The sequence below is a fragment of the Heterodontus francisci genome, chromosome 33 (assembly GCF_036365525.1).
Source record: "Heterodontus francisci isolate sHetFra1 chromosome 33, sHetFra1.hap1, whole genome shotgun sequence".
Classification (NCBI taxonomy): Eukaryota; Metazoa; Chordata; class Chondrichthyes; order Heterodontiformes; family Heterodontidae; genus Heterodontus; species Heterodontus francisci.
Window position 1 is genome coordinate 50,679,429 of NC_090403.1, and position 23,572 is coordinate 50,703,000.

Here is a 23,572-nt window from a genome sequence, read left to right on the forward strand (position 1 = left end):
TTCTTCTTTTGGCAATATTACTGGCAGATTGGCTTTGAGTGGGTTTTAGACAGATTCAATAGTCAGCAGGGCTGTTTACCGCTAATTTTCCGAGGTCAGATTATTAGCATTATTTCAGGCATAGACTTGGAACAGATATAGAGAGGTCACTCGTGGTGGAGGAGGAAAACTCTGACTGTATCAAATCTAAAGGGATGGAAACAAGAGGACTTATCACAATAAAGCGCAAGAATTCTCAACATCTTTTGAGATCCACAGATCTCGTCCATTATCAATCAAAGGCTGAAAGTGGGTGGGGCCCAGCAAAGATGGGGAGGAGAAGAATGAATTGTAAAGATCCCCCATGGTGCAGATGTGAGTCTGCAGTTGAGTGGCGGAGCAACTCAACACCTGATCTTTCTTTATTGGCTGCTTGGTGGTACAGCAGAAGGTTATAAGGAAGGTGTCCCTATGTGCCATTCCATGCTCTATCCCCATGGTCCATCCAACTTTCAAATAATTACTGTCACTTGATGTGCCAGCGCTGCGTAGCATATTAGCTGCAGGTTTCTGGCCAAAGAAGTCATAGCGCCACATCTAACTTTTTGCTGTACCAGACTCGGAGAAAACTGTTCCTCGTTTCTTGCGATATGGGCATTGCTGGATGTCACATTTCAGGCTGAAATGAATCACACTTGAAATCACAGCTGTAACTTTATCATTAAAGTCTTCTGTAGAGTTCTTTTCACTGCTCTCCCTACAGCAGCATAAGCTTATCTGACCTTACAACAACCCCAGGTCAGGTGTTTCCCCAAAGCACAAAGCTACTTTCAGTTTCCCTTCCAAATACCATATATTACCTAATACTCAAGCCCACACATACAATCATGGCACCGGCAAGACTGGCTATTATTGCCCATCGCTAGTTGCCTTTGAGAAGGTGGTGGTGAGCCATACATCCTCCATGTAGTGAAGGTGCTCCCACAGTGCTTTTCCGTGGGGATTTCCAGGATTTTGACGCAGCACCGATGAAGGATCAATGATATATTTCCAACTCAGGACTTGGAGGGGAACTTGCAGTTGGTGGTGTTCCCATGCACCTGCTGTCCTTGTCCTAGATATGGTGGAGGTTGTGGGTACTGTTGAAGACGCCTTGGTGAGTTGCTGCTGTGCATCTTTTAAATGGTACATGCTGCAGCCACAGTGCATGGGTGGCAGATGGAGTGGATAGGATAGGACCAGTCAAATGGGCTGCTTTATCCTGGATGGCGTCGAGCTTCTTGAGTGTTGTTCGAGCTGTACCCATCCTGGCAAATGCCTTGTACCTTGTAAATAGGTGGGCAGAAGTCTGTAGAACTGATCGGAGCACCTTGGTGGGTACAGTCAACCAGCTCTTAATCCACCTGCCATGCCTTCCTTTGTGTAGTGCCATTGAAAGCAAGATGCATGGCGATTCCAAGGAAGCTTCAACGTTACCGTTGGTCAGACATCCGTAGAGATTCAACTTTCTCTGGAAAGAAGAGCCCCCAATAGCAGCAATCATCTGACTGTAGCTATGGGTACAGTGGGTGGGTACAGAGCTTCTCGTGTGAAGCCAGACCTGCCTGACATCCCTTTATAGGTTCATCACTTCCACAACCATCAGAGACAGTGAGTGGGGAGATGGTGGTGTAGTGGTAATGTCTGGACTAGTAATCTAGAGATTCAGTTTAGAGACTCTGGGGACAAGGGTTCAAATCCCACCATGGCAGCTGGTGGAATTTAAATTCAATTACTGAATAAAAGTCAGGGTTTGAAAGCTAGTTTCAGTAATGGTGACCATGAAACTATCATCGATTGTCATAAAAACCAACTTGGTTCACTAATGTTCTTTAGGGAAGGAAATATGATGTCGTTATCTGTTCTGGCTGACATGTGACTCCAGACCCACAGCGATGTGGTTGACTCTTAACTGCCCATTGAAGTGGCCTAGCAAGTCACTCAGTTGTACACAAACGCTACACAAAAGTTGAATAGGAATAAAACCAGATGGAACACCCGGCATCAACCTAAGCAGCGGAAACGACAACAACAAACCCAGCCCTGTTGACCCTGCAAAGTCCTCCTGAGTAACATCTGGGGGCTTGTCCCAAAATTGGGAGAGCTGTCCCACAGACCAGTCCAGTCAAGCAGCACATGACATAGCTGTACTCACATACCTGACACCAGCATCATCATCCCTGAGTATGTCCTGTCCCACTGGTAGGACAGACCTACCAGAGATAGTGGCACAGTGGTACACAGTCTGGAGGGAGTTGTCCTAGGAGTCCTCAACATTGACTCCAGACCCCATAAAGACTCTTGACATCAGGTCAAACATGGCTAAGGAAACCTCCTGCTGATTACCACCTACTGCCCCCCTTCAGTTGATGAATCAGTGCTTCTCCATGTTGAACACCACTTGGAAGAAGCACTGAGAGTGGAAAGGGCACAGAATGTACTCTGGGTGAAGGACTTCAACATCCATCCCAAGGATGTCTCGGTAGCACCACTACTGCCCGAGTCCTGACTGGGCCTGCGGCAGGTGGGGAGGGAAAAACCTACCAGACCTTGTCCTACCAATCTACCTGTTGCAGATGTATCTGTCCATGACAGTGTTGGTAGGAGTGACCACCGCACAGTCCTTGTGAAAACCAAGTCCCGTGTTCACACTGAGGATACCCTCCATTGTGTTGTGTGGCACTACCACCATGCTAAATGGGGAATAGATTCAGAACAGATATGGCAACCCGAAACTGGGCATCCATGAGGCGCCCTGGGCCATCAGCATCAGCAGAATTTTGTTCGACCACAATCTGTAATCTCATGACGTGGCATATCCCCCACTCTCCCATTACCATCAAGACAGGGGACCAACTCTGGTTCAATGAAGAGTGCAGGTGGGCATGCCAGGAGCAGCCATGCCTAAAAATGAGGTGTCAAAGTGGTGAAGCTACAACACAGAACTATACACATTCCAAACAGTAGAAGCAGAATGCAACAGACAGCTAAGTGATCCCACAACCAACGGATCAGATCAAAGCTCTGCAGTCCTGCCACATCCAGTTGTGAATGCTGGTGGACAATTAAGCAACTAACCAGAGGAAGAGGCACGACAAATATCCCCATGCTCAATGGTGGGGGAGCCCAGCTCATCAGTGCAAAAGAAAAGGCTACAGCATTTGCATCCATCTTCAACCAGAAGTGCCGAGTGGATGATCCATCTCGGCCTACTCCTGAGGTCCCCAGCATCACCGATGCCAGTCTTCAGCCAATTCAATTCACTCCACGTGATATCAAGAAACAGCTGAAGGTACTGGATACTGCAAAGGCTATGGGCCCTGACAACATCCCAGCTGTAGTACTGAAGACTTGTGCTCCAGAACTAGCCACACCCATAGCCAAGCTGTTCCAGTACAGCTACAATACTGGCATTTACCTATGGAAAATTGCCCAGGTATATCCTGTCCACAAAAAGCAGGACAAATCCAATCTGACCAATACCACCCCATCAGTCTACTATCGATGATCAGCAAAGTGATGGAAGGTGTCATCGACAGTGCGGCAAGAGCCATTTAAACAGCAACAAGCTGCTCACTGATGCTCAGTTTGGGTTCTGCCAGGGCCACTCTGCCACTTCATTACAGCCTTAGTCCACACATGGACAATAGAGCTGAACTTAAGAGGTGAGGTGAGAGTGACTGCCCTTGATTTCAAGGCAGCATTTGACTGAGTATGGCATCAAGGAGTCCTAGCCAAATTAGAGTCAATGGCAATCGGGGAAAACTCTCCACTGGTTGGAGTCATACCCAGCACAAAGGAAGATGGTTGTGCTTGTTGGAGCCAATAATCTCAGCCCCAGGACATTGCTGTAGGAGTTCCTCAGGGTAGTGTCCTAGGCCCAACCATCTTCAGCTGCTTCATCAATGACTTCCCTCCATCATAAAGTCGGAAGTTCGCTGATGATTGTACGATATTTAGAACCATTCACAGCTCCTTAAATACTGAAGCAGCCCATGTCCATATGCAGCAAGACCTGGACAACATTCAGGCTTGGGCTGATAAGTGGCAAGTAACATTCACGCCACACAAGTGCCAGGCAATGACGATCTCCAAAAAGAGAGAATCTAACCATCTCCCCTTGACATTCAATGGCTTTACCATCACTGAATCCCCCACTATCAACATCCTGGGAGGGTTACCATTGACCAGAAACTGAACTGGAGCAGCCACATAAATACCGTGGCTACAAGAGCAGGTCAGAGGCTGGGAATTCTGCAGTGGTAACCTACCTCCTGACTCCCCAAAGCCTGCCCACCATCTACAGGCACAAGTCAGGAGTGTGATGGAATACTCTCTACTTGCCTGGATGGGTGCAGCTCCAACAATACTCAGGAAGCTCGACACCATCCAGCACAAAGCAGCTCGCTTGACTGGCACCACATCCACCACCTTAAACATTCACTTCCTCCACCACTGATACACAGTGGCAGCAGTGTATACCATATAAAAGATGCACTGCAGCAGCTCACCAAGGCTCCTTCGACAGCACCTTCCAAACCCATGACCTCTTCCACCCAGAATCACAAGGGCAACAGACACGTGGGAACACCACCACCTGCAAGTTTCCCTCCAAGCCGTACACCATCCTAACTTGGAACTATATCACCGTTCCTTCACTGTCGCTGGGTCAAAATCCTGGAACTCCCTCATTAACAGCACTGTGGGTGTATCTACACCAGATGGACTGCAGCAGTTCAAGAAGGTGGCTCACCATCACCTTCTCAAGGGCAATTAGATGTGGGTAATAAATGCTGGCCTTCCCAGTAATGCCCAAATCCCATGGAATGAATTTTTAAAAAAGATAGGCGGGTTCCAATTTATATTGATGAGCACTAAGTACAAACAGGAAAAACAAAAAAAGAAATTGGGAAATATATTTAACTTTATATTATCCATGCTTTCCATGACCTCCAGGATATTTGCTAGCAGCTAGTAACCCTGGACCCCTGTTTCAAATGGGTATTCTTTATGTCAAGTGCCCTGCATTCCAACATGTTGAGCAAGACTTGTAGATCCTGCACACTCCCCACCACTTCCGTCACCCCCACCCCCCGGCCCCCATGACCCCTGCCATGTATATTAAAATGACAGCCTCTTTGAGTCTACATACCCTTCCACTTGTACAACTGCTGATCCCACCACTGGAAATAACGGGGCAAAAACCTGGCAAATTTCCACTGGGGAGAGACTTCCACCAATTATTCTCATCAGACTACCATGTTATCACCCCATTTTTAGACCACACAGATGATGAAATTCAGTCTTAGATGTTCTTTGCACCTTAAACATAGAATTATTTCCCATCCTACATACATTTATTTCACATCTTAAGGTGTCCTTTTTTTTTTAAAGACAAATATATTCTCATATGAAATGATGGTAGTTTGATCCACAGCCTATGTTGAGTCACTTATCTCACTAATAGTGACTCTACTGTTGTTTTAAGTGGTTCTTAGTTAAAGAAGACTTCCAGCTCCCAATTGTGATTCAGGGATCCCCAGCTGGGAAGTTACATTTATCATCATCTAGGGAGGGCAACAATGTTATGATAACATATCCATGGGGTTGGATAGGTTCATGTGAAGAATGACCACTTGGTTTGACCAAATTTTACTCTCTTACAAATCCCAGCTTTTGTTGGAGGGTGCAACCAGTAACAGTCCTGTATCATTTAGCTCCTGAATAGTCCCAACCGCAAAACAATCTCAGGATGACAAATGTAGAATGGTACACACTCCTTCCAAATGCTACCCCAACTTCCTGTGCCCAATGGCACGTGCATTTCTTAGTAAGGGGTGGGGACAGAGGGTGCTGGGACAAAGTCCTTGGAAAATGTTGAATTGTATAGTAAAAATTGTTCATTCTAATTAAATTTGGGTACTTTTGTAACTTCGCAATTGAGATTCTTTAGGCTAAAGGTCTAGGAAAAATGAATACAATTTGGTTGGGGAATTATTTTAGGCCTATTTTCAGGCGCAAAAGGGGGCGACACACTTCAAGTACCCAGCAGAAGCTGGAGGTCAAAGCTGGTCCAAAATTCTGACTCGGGCCTCATCAGCATATTTCAGGGGAGCAGTGGACACCAATCAGGCATCCGGAGGTAGCTTGCTCCTTCACTGAGGACCAGTTTAGCCCCTGAGCTAGGTTCTGGTGAAGGGGAATGGGAAGAGGTGGTTGGGTGGAGAGGGGGAAGGGTGGTCTGCATAGAAGGTTGGTAGTAGTGTTGTGGAGCTGGGAGTAGCAATCCAGTTGTTAGAATTTAGTGTGGGGGTGGGGGAGGGGGGGGTGCGGTTGGGGAGGTGAGAGTCAATTAACTCTTTAACTCCTTCACTGTCAAGTTCCAAAATGATTCAAAGTAACAACCTTATTGATGACGGTGATTATATTTTATTCAGTATAAGCATGACTTGACACATGTTAATGTCTGAGTGATAGGATCAAAGCATAACAGCACTCCCATTACACCCTGGGTAGAAGTGTGATCTCCAAATGACTACTCTCAATGGTCATGCTCAAGGCACCATCACATCAGTCAGTGCAACACGTACAGATGTGATCTTTCCGCCAGCCTGTCCCTCTGCAAGGGTTCATCTGCAGGATGTTCAAGATGCACTGCAGCAAGTCACCACGCCTTCTTTGGCAGCACCTTCCAAACCAGCGACCTCTTCCACCTAGAAGGACAAGGGCAGCAGGTGCATGGGAACACCAGCACCTGCAAGTTCCCCTCCAAGCTGCACACCATCCTGACTTGGAAATATATTGCCATTCCTTCACTGCCGCTGGATCAAAATCCTGGAACTCCTTGCCTAACAGCTTTGTGGGTGTACTCACACCAGATGGACTGCAGCGGTTCAAGAAGGCAGCTCACCACCACCTTCTCAAGGGCAATTAGGGATTGGCAACAAATGCTGGCCTTGCCAGTGATGCCCACATCCCAACGAATAAAAAAAAGATGGTCACATGTTTGACTAAAGCAAGGAAAACATGGTGGTCCTGATATCCAGCTATCTTGTCTAAGATTCAAGGTACTGTTGTTTTCTATGCCCTCTGGAATTCTACTAAGATATTTATCTTTTAGTTCTTCTTCTTCTTCTTTGGCCTCCTTGTCTCGGGAGACAATGGGTAAGCGCCTGGAGGTGGTCAGTGGTTTGTGGAGCAGCGCCTGGAGTGGCTATAAAGGCCAATTCTAGAGTGACAGACTCTTCCACAGGTGCTGCAGAAAAATTTGTTTGTCGGGGCTGTTACACAGTTGGCTCTCTGCTTGCGCTTCTGTCTTTTTTCCTGCCAACTACTAAGTCTCTTCGACTCGCCACACTTTAGCCCCACCTTAATGACTGCCCGCCAGCTCTGGCGAATGCTGACAACTGACTCCCACGACGTGATCAATGTCACAGGACTTCATGTCACGTTTACAGATGTCTTTGAAGCGGGGACATGGACGGCCGGTGGGTCTGATACCAGTGACGAGCTCGCTGTACAATGTATCTTTGGGGATCCTGCCATCTTCCATGCGGCTCACATGGCCAAGCCATCTCAAGCGCCGCTGAATCAGTAGTGTGTATAAGCTGGGGATGTTGGCCGCCTCGAGGACTTCTGTGTTGGAGATACGGTCCTGCCACCTGATGCCAAGTATTCTCTGGAGGCAGCGAAGATGGAATGAATTGAGACGTCGCTCTTGGCTGACATACGTTGTCCAGGCCTCGCTGCCATAGAGCAAGGTACTGAGGACACAGGCTTGATACACTCGGACCTTTGTATTCTGTGTCAGTGCGCCATTTTCCCACACTCTCTTGGCCAGTCTGGACATAGCAGTGGAAGTTCTTACTCTGCCTGTTTTTACACTTTGCTTGAATTCATGCTGTAGTTTACCTTATGACCATTTGGTTCCTTTTAAAACCTTTGGGGTAAATAAAACGTTTGATCAATGAAGATCCAAGCCAAAGTTTTCCATCATGTCACCACTTCAGCCACTTCTAACCAGGGCATATCACAAGCAGAGATGAAAATATAGTTGAGTACAAGATTCGGTATAAGCATTATTATATCACAACTAGTGAAAACTCTATTTTACAATGTTCTGAAAGTAATTTAAAAAGAGAAAGGATTGTGAAGTTACATACAATGCAATTAAAGAAGTGTACACTCAGTCATAGTATTTAGGTTAACCCTCGTTAATGGGCAAGAAAATCCGAAGTAGGGATTTCCCAGGATTCTCTTCCTACTGATGATTGCCATCCTTCCCTGGATCATTCATGAATCATCCATTGATCTCCTGGGCACTGCTGTGAGCTACCCAGGAGAATAATTCTTTATGCGGCCGTTACAGTCTCAGGAACTCCAGTTGTTACAGATGGTAATGCTTCCTCAGTTCAAAGGTGAGGTGTTGTCCTTGGAATATTGATTGCATTACTATTTTCCTTTTCCAATAATATTATGGCTTGAAAGGTTAATTGGCATTCACGCAAGGAGTATACTGTTGGCAAGAAATGTTTAACAAATGGACTTGAGGAGATCGCACATTGTCACTTTTAACACTTAAAAAATGTGTAACTTGTATCTTTCTGAACTGAACCTTTTTATAGTCTAAAGGAAACATCATTTAATTGCACCAATCATTTTGGCACAAGTGGTACAACTTTGATAGCCATGAATGATCTTCAGTGTAGCACGATATTTCTGGTTCTCCATATTGTCAATGATGAACCTGCCCCTACCGTTCCTGATACAAATATAGTGTCCTCTTCAGTTTATTGTGTTGTCACCATTCTGTAGAATGCAGTGATAAGAACTATTCGGATAATTTTCATTCAAAGAAGTCAGAGAGAAAATCAGTAGAGAATGAATCCCTTGGAGGAAAGAGAGGCCTGGGTACAGAATATGGGGCGGAGTGGGGGGGGTGGTGGTGACTCGAAATGAGTAAATAACCAAAAACAAAACAGAAAACAAAAAGGAGAGAAAGGTGGTTCGTAGAGCAAAACCACTAATGGTCAGGCACATGGTTTAAAACCAAGAGTCAGACCCAGGAATACTGTGCAGGCACCTAACAAAAGAAAATGAACTTGCATTTATATAACGCCTTACACAACCTCAGGACATCCCAAAGTGCTTTACAACCAGTAAAGGGCTTTGGAAGTGTGGTCATTGTTGTAATGTAGGAAATGTGGCAGCCAATTTGCACACAGCAAGCTCCCACACACAGCAATGAGATAATGACCAGATAATCCGTTTTAGTGATGTTAGTTGTGGAAAAATATTGGCCAGGACACCAGGGAGAACTCCTGGTCTCGTAAGCTCATCCATCAGCATTTTTAGGGTGGCAGAGCTTGACTAGCCTGCATATTAACTTTGTTATGTGTTGCAAGCACTTTGGTTTGAAAGCAGAGTTCTCCAACATTCGGCTTGCGGGCCAGAATCTCCGCCATAGGTTCCCATCCAGCCCGCGGGTGTGAACGGTACTGAGGCCATTCCTCCTCCTCACCAGGGGTCTGTGACTGGAGATGAGAAATTTCCCTTTGTCAGACCGGCCTTTAAAAAAGATCATGAGTCTGTTTTACAGCTAACAGCTGCTGACATCAGGAGCAGTGGTTTCCCAACTTCAGACAGATTCGGGGTTTTCCAGCAGGTTACGACTTTTTTTTTAAAAACCTGCCGGAAAACCCCGAATCTGTCCGATCTTTAAAACAAAACTGACTAATCATCTGCTCTCTGCAACTGTCGGGTGGAGGGAATGAGGGAGGGGAGAACAGAGAGAGACAGAGAGAGGGGACGGGGGGACAGAGAGAGCAAAGACGTCACGGGGCAGGTGGCGACACAGGAATGGAGAGAGTGAGAGAGAGAGAGGAAGGTCTGGATTTTAAGAGCCCGCTTCCGATGTCGGCGGCGAGCTCAAAAGATGGTACGGACCACACGCCAAAGAGCCGCCACAATCGTAAGCACGGTGGCTCATTTAAATAGCCGGGGCAGCCGACCCCCGCACCCCAATCTCGTGGAGGGGGCAGGCTATCCATCTGCGGCAACGGCATCAGCTGCCTGAGTGCAGTCACTGGCGCTATTTTTAAAGGGCAACTAGCCCTGCCACCCAATGAAAAAATTTTAAAGTCTCACCCCCCCCAAGATTAAACAAATAAACTTCGACCACCCCTTTCCCACCCCCCAATAACAATTACAATAACTATTTGCTCAGCCCCCCCCCAAAAAAAACACTTACCTTTTACATCTAACCTTCTCCCCCAAACTGCACAAAGTTTAAGGTTCAACCCTTCCCACCATCCCCTACACCCATTACATTAATTTGACCCCGTTCCTCACCCCACTGATAAACCTACCTCCCCCCACCAGTGTGGCACCTCATCTCCCTGGACAGGGATCTGAACGCACGGGAGTGCGGCCCTTAAGATTGCAGGTAAGTCTATTTAAATTAATTCATCTGAATATTTAAATTTATTTATTTAGAGATACAGCACTGAAACAGGCCCTTCGGTCCACCGAGTCTGTGCCAACCAACAACTACCCATTTGTACTAATCCTACATTAACCCCATATTCTCTACCACATCCCCACCATTCTCCTACCACCTACCTACACTAGGGGCAATTTACAATGGCCAATTTACCTAGCAAACTGCAAGTCTTTGGCTGTGGGAGGAAACCGGAGAACCCAGCGGAAACCCACGCAGACGCAGGGAAAACTCGCCATCTCCGCACAGGCAGTACCCAGAACTGAACCCGGGTCGCTGGAGCTGTGAGGCTGCAGTGCTAATCACTGCGCCACTGTACCACCCTGTTGCCCAGCGGCAATTGTGGTCCTGACCCAGCGGCGGTGGGTGGGGTGTGGGGGGGGCACCATGGAGCCTTGCCACTGCTGGGAGGATCGAGCCGGGCCCTCCAGGCATTGAGGTCCGTGGCGGGCCTCACCCAGAGCCATCATCAGGCCCTCCCCGTCACGGAACCCGACACCTGTGGGGGGAACAAAATCCAGCCCAGAGAGAGCGAGAGAGGGAGAGAGAGCGAGAGTGGGAGAGAGAGTGGTCAAGATCACTCCTGACAGATGGACATCTACCCGGAATACTCCGCTTCGCTACATCAAGTGTGCGGTCAAATTTTGACAACATGTGCTGTGCAAGCAAAAAAAATGCCAGGTATCTCACTAAATCAGTCCAACATAGTGAAAAGAAAGTAAGTAAATAAATTAGTCGTCTCATTTAAAGCTGCTTCACAAAAATGTACATTTGTTGTTAATTTGATTAATAGTAAGATAAATGTTTAATGCCTTTATCTTTCCGAAATTGTCTCATCAGCCCCCTATGCAAGAAAAAAATTGTAATGTGCCCCCCACCCCCTGCCCCACATAAAAATGTTGGACACTCCTGTTTTGAAGGAATTTTATAATTACATACTCCCGTGGAGTTTTGCTTGCTATTTGTATGGATCAGGAAATTTGCCACATGGCACCCTGGCTTTCTTTTGAAAAATCATGGAAATGCGGGGTTTGTGGGGGGGGGGGGGGAGGGTGGGGGGAGGGGCGCAGGGTGAGGGCCCAAATTCTGATGTGTGTGTCTGGAATTCCCTCCATAAACCTCCCTCCCTCTCTATGACTCCCTTCTTTTAAGCTGCTCCCAAAACTCCTACCTCTTTGATCAAGCTTTTGGTCATCTTTGCTGATTTCTCCTTATGTGGCTCAGTGTCAAAAAATGTCAAAAGTGTTTTTATTGATATTGCTCTTGTTAAACACCTTGGGACATTTTGCAACGTGAAATGCAATATATAAATCTTAAATTGCTGTTGCTTCCGGTGGGCAAGGCTCAATGTTAGAATCACAAATTTGTGATTTTCTTTCATAAAGATGAGGCCCAATATCAATGAGCCTTCCAGCTCATCATCTTCCTTTAACCTTATTATTCCTTGTGGAGTTTGGTTTTCTGCATTTTTCCGCCATTGAACAATCACTTTCCAGGTCAGGTATAGCAAAAAATTAAATTCAGACTCTATTCCAACAATGTGCCTTAACCTTAAACTTCAGGAGAGCAAGTTAAGCTGCTCCAGGGTGATCCCTGTAGTCTCACTGAGTTAGACTTCCAGCTTTTGCCTATTGTGAACTACATTGAGAGAGTCCAACATTCATTACACCTGGGACCTTATCAGCCATTAGAGAAAGTGACATCGTGGACTGAATTTTAACATGGGCCCCAGAGATGTTTTTTTTATTTATTTCATAGGATGTGGACATTGCTGGCCAGGCCAGCATTTATTGCCCATCCCTAATTGCCCTTGAGAAGGTGCCTTCTTGAACCACTGCAGTTCATGTGACGTAGGTACACCCACAGTGCTGTTAAGAAGGGAGTTCCAGGATTTTGACCCAGCGACAGTGAAGGAATGGCGATATAGTTCCAAGTCAGGATGTTGTGTGGCTTGGAGGGGAACTTGCAGGTGGTAGTGTTTCTATGCATTTGCTACCCTTGTCCTTCTAGTTGGTAGAGATCGTGGGTTTGGAAGGTGCTGCTAGAGTAGCCTTGGTGCATAGTTGCAGTGCATCTTGTAGATGGTACACACTGCTGCCACTGTGCGTCAGTGGTGGAGGGAGTGAATGTTTGTGGTTGGGGTGCCAATCAAGCGGGTTGTTTTGTCCTGGATGGTGTCAAGCTTCTTGAGTGTTGTTGGAGCTGCATCCATCCAGGCAAATGAAGAGTATTCCATCACACTCCTGACTTGTGCCTTGTAGATGGTGGACATGCTTTGCGGAGTCAGGAGGTGAGTTACTTACCGCAGGATTCCTAGCCTCAGACCTGCTCTTGTAGGCACCGTATTTATATGGCTACTTCAGTTCAGTTTCTGGTCAATCGTAACCTCTAGTATGTTGATAGTGAGGGAATTCAGTGATTGTAATGCCATTGAATATCAAGGGGAGATGGTTAGATTCTCTCTTGTTGGAGATGGTCAACTTGTTAAGGACCATAGTCCTTAGTCCTCTGAATCTTTTGACAGCTCATGTGCCTACTTGCTGACATTTGTCCGTCCAAAGTCTGAGTGGGTGTATGTTGAGTGGGAGAGTGGAGTGACATTGTGCACTGTTGGGGAGAGTGTGAGATGTTTCTGTGGCATGATATGCAGGACACAAGGAGCAATGATGGATCTTTTTGGCTGTAAATGGTACTATTATGTTTCAGGAAGACCACCATAACTACTATATTTCCAGAAGCTATGGGCCAAATGACTCCAAAACGAAGGAACTCTGGGTGGACTTCACAAAGGTGGACAAGAGCAAAGTGAGAGTCCACGGAATTCTTTCAAACACACATCGACAAGCTTCGGTAAGCACCTAATTTATTTTACATTTTTGAGAATAATACCTTTGTATTGTGCTTATGTGGCAACATAACAGTTCTGATGAAAGGTCACAGACCTGAAACGTTAACTCTGCGTCTCTCTCCACAGATGCTGTCAGACCTACTGAGATTTCCAGCACCTTTTGTTTCTCTTCTAATATTTATATAGCTAGTAAGCAAAAGTGTTCAAAGAAAATTTGTTTAAAAAAACGCAATTTCTTAATGCCCCTCTGAATTGTTTTTCTGCTGGTTTGCTCACAGAGATTAGTCTGGAGATTAGTCTTTGCTTCCTGGAGACTCCAGGCAATCCTAGAGGGCTGGCAAACTCCATGCACCAGGTCACCCATGGAGAAAGGACTTGCTGGTGGTAGTCGTGTGAAGGATGTGATCAGTTGAGGCTCTCTTTGTGTGTTACATTTGATAATTCAGGGCCTGACCCTCCCTTCACCCCTCGGTTGAATTGGAGACACCCAGTTTTCAGTCCATTGAACCTTGCAGCTTAAGACTTTAAGTATTTTTAAAGTTGGGCCATCTGATTAATGCTATGCAGAGACTCTATGTTTATGCTGTTTGTGTTGCATACACTTGTCATTTCTTTCTTTTCCACAGAGAGTGATTCTGTCCTTCGATTTCCCTTTCTATGGCCATTATTTGCGCCAGATCACCATAGCAACAGGAGGTAAGTGGCTCGAGTTGCAGACATAAAGTACATTTGTCACAATGTAGTTTGTTTTTTACGAGGATGCAGAATTTCTCTTGTCAGGTACAGGACTGGCGTTGATCTCCCCAAATAATAGCTGGGTTATTGAGTGCTGCTCTGGCTTGTAAACAAAGAGTGCATTCTGCTTAAGAACAATTACAATGTCAACGATCATCAACTTCCATCCAAAATAGTGTTGCCAACTCAGGTTGGACATATTCCTGGAAGTTTCCTGACACGACCTCCCACCCTTCAACCAACCCATCCAGTCGAATAGCCTTTTCTTCTCATCCCCAAAATTTTTCAACAAAAGGAAATAAAAAAAAGCACATCATTTTTCTAATGCTCTTTGAGTGTTTTTTTTCTCCTGGAGTTGCTCGCGGCAGTGTCTAGGAGATTAATCCCTAATTCCTGGAGAGTCCCAGATAATCCTGGAGGGTTGGCAACCCTAACCCGAAAAGCAAGCAAAGTCGCCAGTGTCGCTTGAAGCCTGCGTTGGGAGACCCAGCCAATTTCAGGTTCGGCCTCATTTAAATGCTGTCATTGAGCTGTGGGCACCCAATGGGCATCACCATAGCCCACCTTCTCCCCCTGTCCCTTGCACTCCCCCCCCCCTCCCCCCAAAGGTTCTGAGAGGGTGTGAGTTATGTAAAGGGGGGTAGAATTTTCCCTTCTTTACGCCAGTTATATCAGTGCAATCTGAGCGGAATCGGCCAAACCAGCACAACAGATGGAGGGATATTAAAAGTAAATGATGTCATGCCCAAAAACCACTTGTGCTCAAGTTTTCCGCCATCGTTTACACTGGTTCAAGTTTCAATTCGCCCCGATGAGACCCTGCCCACAAGACTGGCCCCCATGAGACCCTGCCCACAAGACTGGCCCCGATGAGAACCTGCCCACAAGACTGGCCCCGATGAGACCCTGCCCACAAGACTGGCCACGATGAGACCCTGCCCACAAGACTGGCCACGATGAGACCCTGCCCACAAGACTGGCCACGATCCCAGGTTGCCAACGACAGATTACTCGGGCTCAAAAAGGCTTTTTGAGTCGTGTTCATTTTCCTAGGCACAGGGGTGCTGATCGACATGTTATCAACATTTTTTTCTTATCAAAAGTATTTCATTTACTACAAACCAATTAGTGTACAACAATGAAAAATGTAACTAGTTCATTATAATTTTTTTTAAGCATTTTCAGGCATTTGCACTCAGGTCACTCACAGGTGGTGGATTGGACACTTATTAAAATGCTTATTTTTGGTGATAAACCCATCACATGATGAGAGGAATCGCTGCTATTGCTTACACCCTATCACAGGGTTGAAATGTATGGTCCTGCCGCCATAACGGGCGGTGGGCAAAACCAATGGCGGGCCGCCCATGCAGGCCGCACGTCGCGGAGCGGCTGTGATATTAAGTGCAGCGGCTCATTTAGTTAGCCAGGGTGGACTGCCCATTCTGATGACACGGAGCGGGACAGGCTGTCTGCCTTTGTGCAGGCGCTGATGCCATTTTTAAAGGCTTCGATCCCTACATTTCAATTTAGATATTTAAAGGGAGAGTGATTTTTAAAAAATTAAATAAATTGATCTTGCCCCTCTCCCACCTCCCCCCAGTAAGCATTGATTTAATTACCTGCACTCTCCCTCCCAAAACACTTAACCTTGTGCACCTGACCTTCCCCCCACCCCCCCAACACCAAAGTGCATCAACTTTAAACATTACCCCTACCACCATCCCCTACACCAATGAGATGACTGTGACCCCGCTCCCCCACCTCACACAGAGAAATTTATTTAAATATTTAAATTTGGCTTCCGTCGCCAAGCGGCAGTAGGGGGGGGGGGGGGAGTGGTGGTGGGGCCGCCACAAGGCCTCGCCACTGCTGGCAATATCGGGCCGGGCCTTCCCAGCGTCGAGGTCCGTGGCGGGTCACACCTGGACGTATTTTCTACCTCCGCCTGCCAAGACCCTTGACATGAGGGGGTCTGTAAAATTCAGCCCACGGTGTGCAAACTGAAAATAATTACAACCAATTGACCTAGGAAGACAGAAATTTCTCTGGGTATGTTAGGGCCCAGTGTTAATATGTTGGTTAATTTTAACTTGCCCACCTGTGAATGAGTCATGCCGGAATTGGATCTGAAGACATGCATGTGTCAGGGGATGGGGTGGGGAAATACCACAGAACATAATGTTTAAATGCACCGTGGGCCTGATTTTAACTCACTGAAAACACATTCACTTAGACAGAGTTAAATTTGGTCCCATTCATGTCTCCGCCTTGTACAAAGACAAACATCCAGCCAAGAAATGAATTATGGGTGAAACCTTTCACATGCTGTCCTGCATATTTCTCCTAACTTCAGCTTAATGCATTATTAGCAGTAATTCCGCTTTCATTTATCATCATTGTTGAATGCAGTGGACAATATTTTTTTATATCATTTATCGTATTTACTGATGCATTTTATTCTGACGCCAAAGACATCTTGTTGTAATGCTTTGAATTTGCCTTAAATTTATTGTCTGATTCAGTCTTTGTTACTGTTGAGGACCTAAATAAAGGTCCAAATTTGCCCCAAGTTCAAGATAATGTCAGCTTGAAAAGAGTAGGAGAGAAAAGCTAATCCTGGAAGTACAAGATTGGGGACAGCAAGATTGTGTTTTAAAAAGCTGTTGATTGTAGGAGGAGCGGAACAGTGGAGGAGCTAAGGAATTCCATCATTTTGACATCCAGAAGAAGAATGAACTGGACTTTTTGAAAACTCTATCCCATTTGGTCCCATACCTTAATTTGTTTCCCCGTAACCCCGCAAATGAGTCCTCTTCAAGTACATGACCAATTGCCTTTTGAAGATTCCTTTGGAATCTGATTCCACATACATTCCAGGTAGTGCGTTCCAGTTCTTAACAACCCTCTGTGTGGAAAAAGTTTCTTCTCATTTCTGCTATAGTTCTTTTGCTCATTATTTTAAATCTATGACCTCTGGTTATTAATCCAGTTGCCACAGTAAACAGCTTTCTCTATCAGAACCCCTCATAACATAATGGGGCATTACAATTGTCCTCAGCAATCATGGACTAGCAAAGGACCAAATGTCAGGATTTCCAATGGTCCTCATTACACAGAGGCTCTGTTCGAACCTCTAGGCATGCGTGACTTGAACATGGTTACGATGGGGCTCCTATAAATGAATTATCTGCCAACCTTCACTGTCTATCCATGCGTATGATGAATGACCAAATTACGTGAGAGTTGCCAGCGACTCTGAAACTGCAACCCAACAAGAATGGGAGAGGCAGGGAGGAAGCAAGGACAGGGGAAAGGAAAGTGTTAAATTCTCTAAGTGCTTTACTTTTGTGTCAATTTTATACAACACATGTGGCATTTTCTTCATGCAGGCTGATGCCTGAGACCGGGATAAAGCTCCTGCTGTAATGTTTGGTTATCAAAACATTTGTAAAGTGTGTGCATGCACTGAGCTGTGTAATACAATGTGTGATCTTCGACAGCAGACAGACCAACACAATGAGGAAACCCAAACAGTGGCTGTTCAAATGCTGCCGAGGAAAGCAGGAGACTGCGCTGATTCTGCAGCAGCCGCAGAGTATTCGTCTGAAACTTGAAGTGAGGTTTTCTCAAAAACAAACACTTTGCCTTCATAGTGCTGACCGATCCTGGGAAATTCCTGCGTTCCATGGCCAACTGGTTTTTAGCTCATGCACTGACACATTCCTCTAATAAAACTGTTCAAAGATTAGGAATTGATTTATGAAACGCATTACTAACCCAGAGCTATCAGAACAGACAATAAAATCACAACTTTAAACAGAAATTGGAACACTTTGGGGTAGATTTTAACACCACCCCTGCGCCCCCTCCCCCCCCCCCCCCCCCGCATCACCCATTAGGACTGGCGTGAGCGGGGGAGGGGTAAAATGATTGGCAGGAGGGGTGGTTGTCATATCACATTCCTCCCTCGGACAATCTTTACTTACCTTAATTCAGGCACTGGAGGGCTGTTGGCTCCAGGCAGGCCAGGGCCCACTTTACATTGAAAGGTTGCAGTCTGATGATGCGTTCACCACCGCTACAGCACTTTAACATCTAGGATTCCGGAGACCCACACGGGGGCCAACCCTGACTGCAAAATGATGGTGGGAGTCAGGGAGTGGGCCAAAGGGGCCTAGGTAAAATCACTTTTCTGTGGAGTCACTGTGCGGGCCAGGAGGAGCTGAAATCCTCAGGCTTACCCAGCCACTGCCTTGCCTCTCTCCAAGCACCAGCAAAATTATAACCACTGATTTTAACTCAGGGTGGAGAAGGAGGGAAACACCCACAGAGAATTCAAGCTGAGTCTGGGGCCACTTTAATTCATATAAATGTGTCTCGACTGCCTCCTGCCTGAAGCTGGCAAAAATGGCATCAGACCTGGGAAACAGAGTGGGGAGGCTGATGTAGGCTCGGATTGAAGGGAATGATCCCAAATAAGTGAGGGGAGGGCAGGATGGTGAGTGCGGTTCGAGGTCAGAAAGCCTTGTGAAGTTCAGGTATAAGGTTTCTACTGCTCCTCCTGGGAAGTAGGCCACTTCTGACCCGATTCTGATTGCTGCCAGCTGATGTTAAAATTGTGTTGTCACCCAGCCACCACTTTGCCATTTTAATCAGGAATCTTGGCAGGAAGTCATCAGGAATGTTGCATCAAACCCCCCTGCCCCCTCCTCACCCTCTGCCATTTTAACTACCGCCCGCCCCCATTCACATCAGGAAAGCTAGGTTACAATCGGAGCTTTGGTTAGTACAATTGTCCTCATCACCCCAAGTCAGGGGCAGGAAAAATCAGTGCTCTCGATCCCTATCGAGTGATTCGGGAGCTTACGTGTGGGAAATAGATGACGCGCATTCAGGTTCAGCTGCAATTGCCCACTCCCTCACGTACAGTCAAAAAACCTGGTGATAATCATTATACCTGGTCTCACATGAGTCACTATTTTAAAGAAAATGAGGAGGGGGGTGAAATTAGGGGGCGGAAATGTGACCTGAATAACAAATGAAGACTTGTTAGGTGAGGATTATGGAACCACGGCAGGTAAATGGAGTTAAGGTATAGATCAGCCATGATCTAATTGAATAGCAGAACAGGCTCAAGAGGATGAATACCTATTCCTGTTCCTATGTTCCTATTTATTAATAGGAGGGGCTCCATTCCTTTTCAATTGAACAATCTAAATCCCTAAACCAATGTATAAGATTCTTCAAAAGAGTTTTGGTGCGGAACACCAGTTGGTCAGTGAAAAATACGCCAGAGTGTACACTGTGTTGCAAGCTATGCCTGCACCAGTGGAAAAAGCCAATTATCAGGAACAATAGGAAGTGCCACTGGTTTCCAGTACAAGGTGACTTAATAGAGACATATAAGATAATCAGAGGGTTAGATAGGGTGGATAGTGAGCGTCTTTTTCCTCGGATGGTGATGGCAAGCACGAGGGGACATAGCTTCAAGTTGAGGGGTGATAGATATAGGACAGATGTCAGAGGTAGTTTCTTTACTCAGAGAGTAGTAAGGGCGTGGAACCCCCTGCCTGCAGCAGTAGTAGATTCGCCAACTTTAAGGGCATTTAAGTGGTCATTGGATAGACATATGGATGAAAATGGAATAGTGTAGGTCAGATGGTTTCACAGGTCGGCGCAACATCGAGGGCCGAAGGGCCTGTACTGCGCTGTAATGTTCTAATTCTAATTCTAATTCTAATTCAGATCTCACTTCTGTAAAGTGGGCTCCCTTCACACTGTGTGGCTTCCATTTTTAATCTTCAGCTTTTTGTTTCGATTTGGAAAGTGCTGCGCTGCTAATACCAACCATTTCAAAAACATAATCGAGCTTTACTTGGAGGGCTTTTAAAAACAATATTGATCCCTCATGTTCAGGGTGTATAATTCTGTCTCAATCCCGGTGATAGCAGGGAGCAGATTGTTTTGGTAGCAGTTCTACAGGTACATTCTTTGAGGGCTGAGAGACTATTTTCCTGGCTGGCGAGTCTAGAAATAGGAGTCATAATCTCAGAATAAGGGGTCAGTCATTTCTGTTTGAGATGAGGAGAAATTTCTTCACTCATAGCGGTTGTGAATCTTTGGAATTCTCGGTCGCAGAGAGCAGTCGATATGCTCAGTCATTGTATTTTCAAGACGGAGTTCGATAGATTTTTGGAAGAGAATCAAGAATATGAGGATAGGGTGGGAAAGTGGAGTTGAGATAAATGATCAACCATGACCTCACTGAATGCAAAGCAGGCTCGAGGGATTGTATGGCCTACTCCTGCACCGCTATCTTATGGTGGGGTCAGAATTTTTTTTTGAATTAAGCCCTCCTCACTTCAACATCATTCAAGAGGAGCCCTGAGACAGAATGAGAAAATAAAAACTTGCATTTATAAAGTTCCTTTCACGACCTCAGCATGTCCCACGGCCAATGAAGCAATTTTAAACGTTGCAATGTTGGAAACACCATAATGTCCAGAGCAAGGTCCCACAAACGTTTGAGAAGGACTAAAGTATCTGTTTATTCGATGCTTGTTGAGGGATGAATATTAGCAAGGACACCGAGGAGAACTCCCCTGCCCTTCTTTGAAAAAGTGCCATGGGATCTTTTAAGACTAACTGAGACAGGACCTCAGTTAAACATCTTATCTGAAAGATGGCACGATCAACAGTGCAGCACACCCTCAGTACACTACTGTGTCAACCTAGATTGTGTGCTCAAGTCTCTGGAGTGTGGCTTAAATCCACAATCTTCTGATTCAGAGGGGACAGGTAGTTGCCAACTGAGTCGAGGCTAACACTTGGCTTCATTTGTGTTTCAAAGCAGGACTTTTCTTATTCTTTCATGGGATGTGGGCATCGCTGGCAAGACCAGCATTTGTTGCCCATCCCTAATTGCCCTTGACAACTGAGTGTCTTGATAGGCGATTTCTCCCCCTCTTTGTGTTTATTATTTGGCAAGTGGGGATATCTCAATTTTTATAGTTTGTGACTGAAAATCTTATATCTTGGATTTGTCTGGTGTTTACCACCATACTTGTTACTCTTCTATCTATTATAAGCTCTTGTTATTCATGACGATAACTGTGGTTTAGGGTAATGTCAATTTGATGTACGTTGTCCAGCTTTTATTTCCCTCTATGGGTCCCCAACTGTGCCAGGAAGAGTATCCCAGGTTTCCAGCAGTGACATCATGCAACTCATGAAATTTGGCACACCAACAGTCAGCTCCTGAATTCACTTGGCTCAGACTTAAAGACACAGATTCCCCTGTTATTAAAATCAGATTGCACTTTTTTGCAGTTTATTCATCTCAAACATCTCTGGGTGTGAAGGATAATTTCACTGCAAGATTTCAACAACTTGCATTTATATAGCGCTTAGTAGTAAAGCGTCGCAAGAGGCGTAATTGACACCGAGCCAAAGCAGGAGTCATAGAGAGAGTCATAGAGAGATACAGCACCAAAACAGGCCCTTCGGCCCATCGGGTCCGCGCCGACCATCAATTAGGACAGAGGTGACCAAAAAGCTTGGTCAAAAAGATAGGTTTTAAGGAATGTCTTATAGAATGAGAATGTGGTAGGAAGGCAAACAAGTTTAGGGAGGGAATTCTAGAGCTTAGGACCTAGACAGCAGAAGGCAGGGCTGCCAATGGTGGGTGACGGAATTGGCGGATGCACGAGAGGCCAGAATTTGAGGTTTGTAGACTACCAGGAGGCGTACAGGGCTGGAGGAGGTTATGTAGGTAACACAGGTGGGGTTGAGGGAGGGCATGGAAGGACTTGAACACTAGGATGAAAATTTTAAAATCGAGGTGATGGTGGATCGGGAGCCAATGTAAGGTCCCCAGTTTCCATCTCCCTGACACTCTCCAACAGCCGCCCCCTGCCCCCCAACAATCCAGCCGATTGGCAACCCCTCTGATTACCGAGCTGTATTGCTACAGTCAGCGCTCAGGGGAGTCACCCCCAGATCCGTGCTCCTCTGATGCACAGCAGCTCCACCACATGCTATAACTGCTCCTGCCTACACACTCGGCAAACTCAGGCAGCAGTTCCCTCCAATACAAACCTCTGGACATGTGGCAATGATTCATTGCAGCCACAAATTGGCACTGCACCATCTTTTTCTGCTAAGTTGCCAACAGCAAAAGCTCAGGGAGGTGAATCAATGATTTCAGTGAACTTCTGCCGAAGCTGTGGGAGGTCGGGCCCCAAGTCTGATTCGAAGGAAGAGGAATATTGATAAATAATTTGTTGGTCATTAGATTGCAAGTTATAGGGATGGGTATAAACTGGGATGTTTTCTTGTTATCAAATCCTTTGCAGCACTCCCCTCCCTATCTCTGTACCCTCCTGCAGCACTACCAGCCTCTGAGAACTCTGCACTCCATCAATTCAGGTCCCTTCTGCGTCCCCTGATTTCTTCACTGCACCAGTGGCAGCCAGGCCTGTAGTTGCCAAGGCCGTAAACTCCGGAATTCCCTCCCTAAACCTTTCTGCCGCTCTACCTCTTGCTCCGTTTAATAAGACTGTCCTTGAAACCTCCCTCTTTGATGAATCTGTCCTAGTGGGAGGAAGCTTATCAGCCGCACAAAGCCAGCTCTGGAGGGCGGAGAATTTCAGAAAACTTCGCATTTGGTAGACGACACGACGTGATCCTGCCTCCGAGCGATCTTTCCGGCGGCGGGGTTATACCCTAACTGGCTACCCGCCCAGCAGTGGCAGGTAGCCAATTAGTGGTAATTAAGTGGCCACTTTATTAAATTCATTCATGGGATGTGGGCGTCACTGGCTAGGCCAGCATTTATTGTCCATCCCTAATTGCCCTTGAGAAGGCGGTGGTGAGCTGCCTTCTTGAACCGCTGCTGTCCATGTGAGGTAGGTACACCCACAGTGCTGTTCAGAAGGGTGTTCCAGGATTTTGACCCAGCAACAGTGAAGGAACAGTGATATAGTTCCAAGTCAGGATAGTGTGTGGCTTTGAGGGGAACTTGCAGGTGGTGATGTTCCCATGCATTTGCTACCCTTGTCTCTCTAGTTGGTAGAGGTCGCGGATTTGGAAGGTGCTGTCTAAGGAGCCTTGGTGCATTGCTGCAGTGCATCTTGTAGATGGTACACATTGCTGCCATTGTGCGTCGGTGGTGGAGGGAGTGAATGCTTGTGGATGGGGTGCCAATCAAGCGGGCCGCTTTGTCCTGGATGGTGTCGAGCTTCTTGAGTGTTGTTGGAGTTGTACCCATCCAGGCAAGTGGAAAGTATTCCATCACACTCTTGACTTGTGCCTTGTAGATGGTGGACTGGCTTTGGGGAGTCAGGAGGTGAGTTACTCACCGCAGGACTCCTAGCCTCTGACCTGCTCTTGTAGCCATCGTATTTATATGGCTACTCCAGTTCAGTTTCTGGTCAATGGTAGCCCCTAGGATGTTGATAATGGGGGATTCA

General features: G+C 46.3%; 1 protein-coding gene across 1 annotated transcript in view; it reads left to right on the plus strand.

Moving 5' to 3' along the window:
- Positions 1–23,572, plus strand: part of LOC137347956 (plexin domain-containing protein 1-like) — a 467,720-nt gene that overhangs the window by 294,198 nt on the left and 149,950 nt on the right. Inside the window, exons 3-4 of the mRNA XM_068013022.1 lie at positions 13,223–13,366; positions 13,991–14,060. Coding sequence (XP_067869123.1) covers positions 13,223–13,366; positions 13,991–14,060 — 214 coding nt within the window. The remainder of the gene's footprint in view (positions 1–13,222; positions 13,367–13,990; positions 14,061–23,572) is intronic.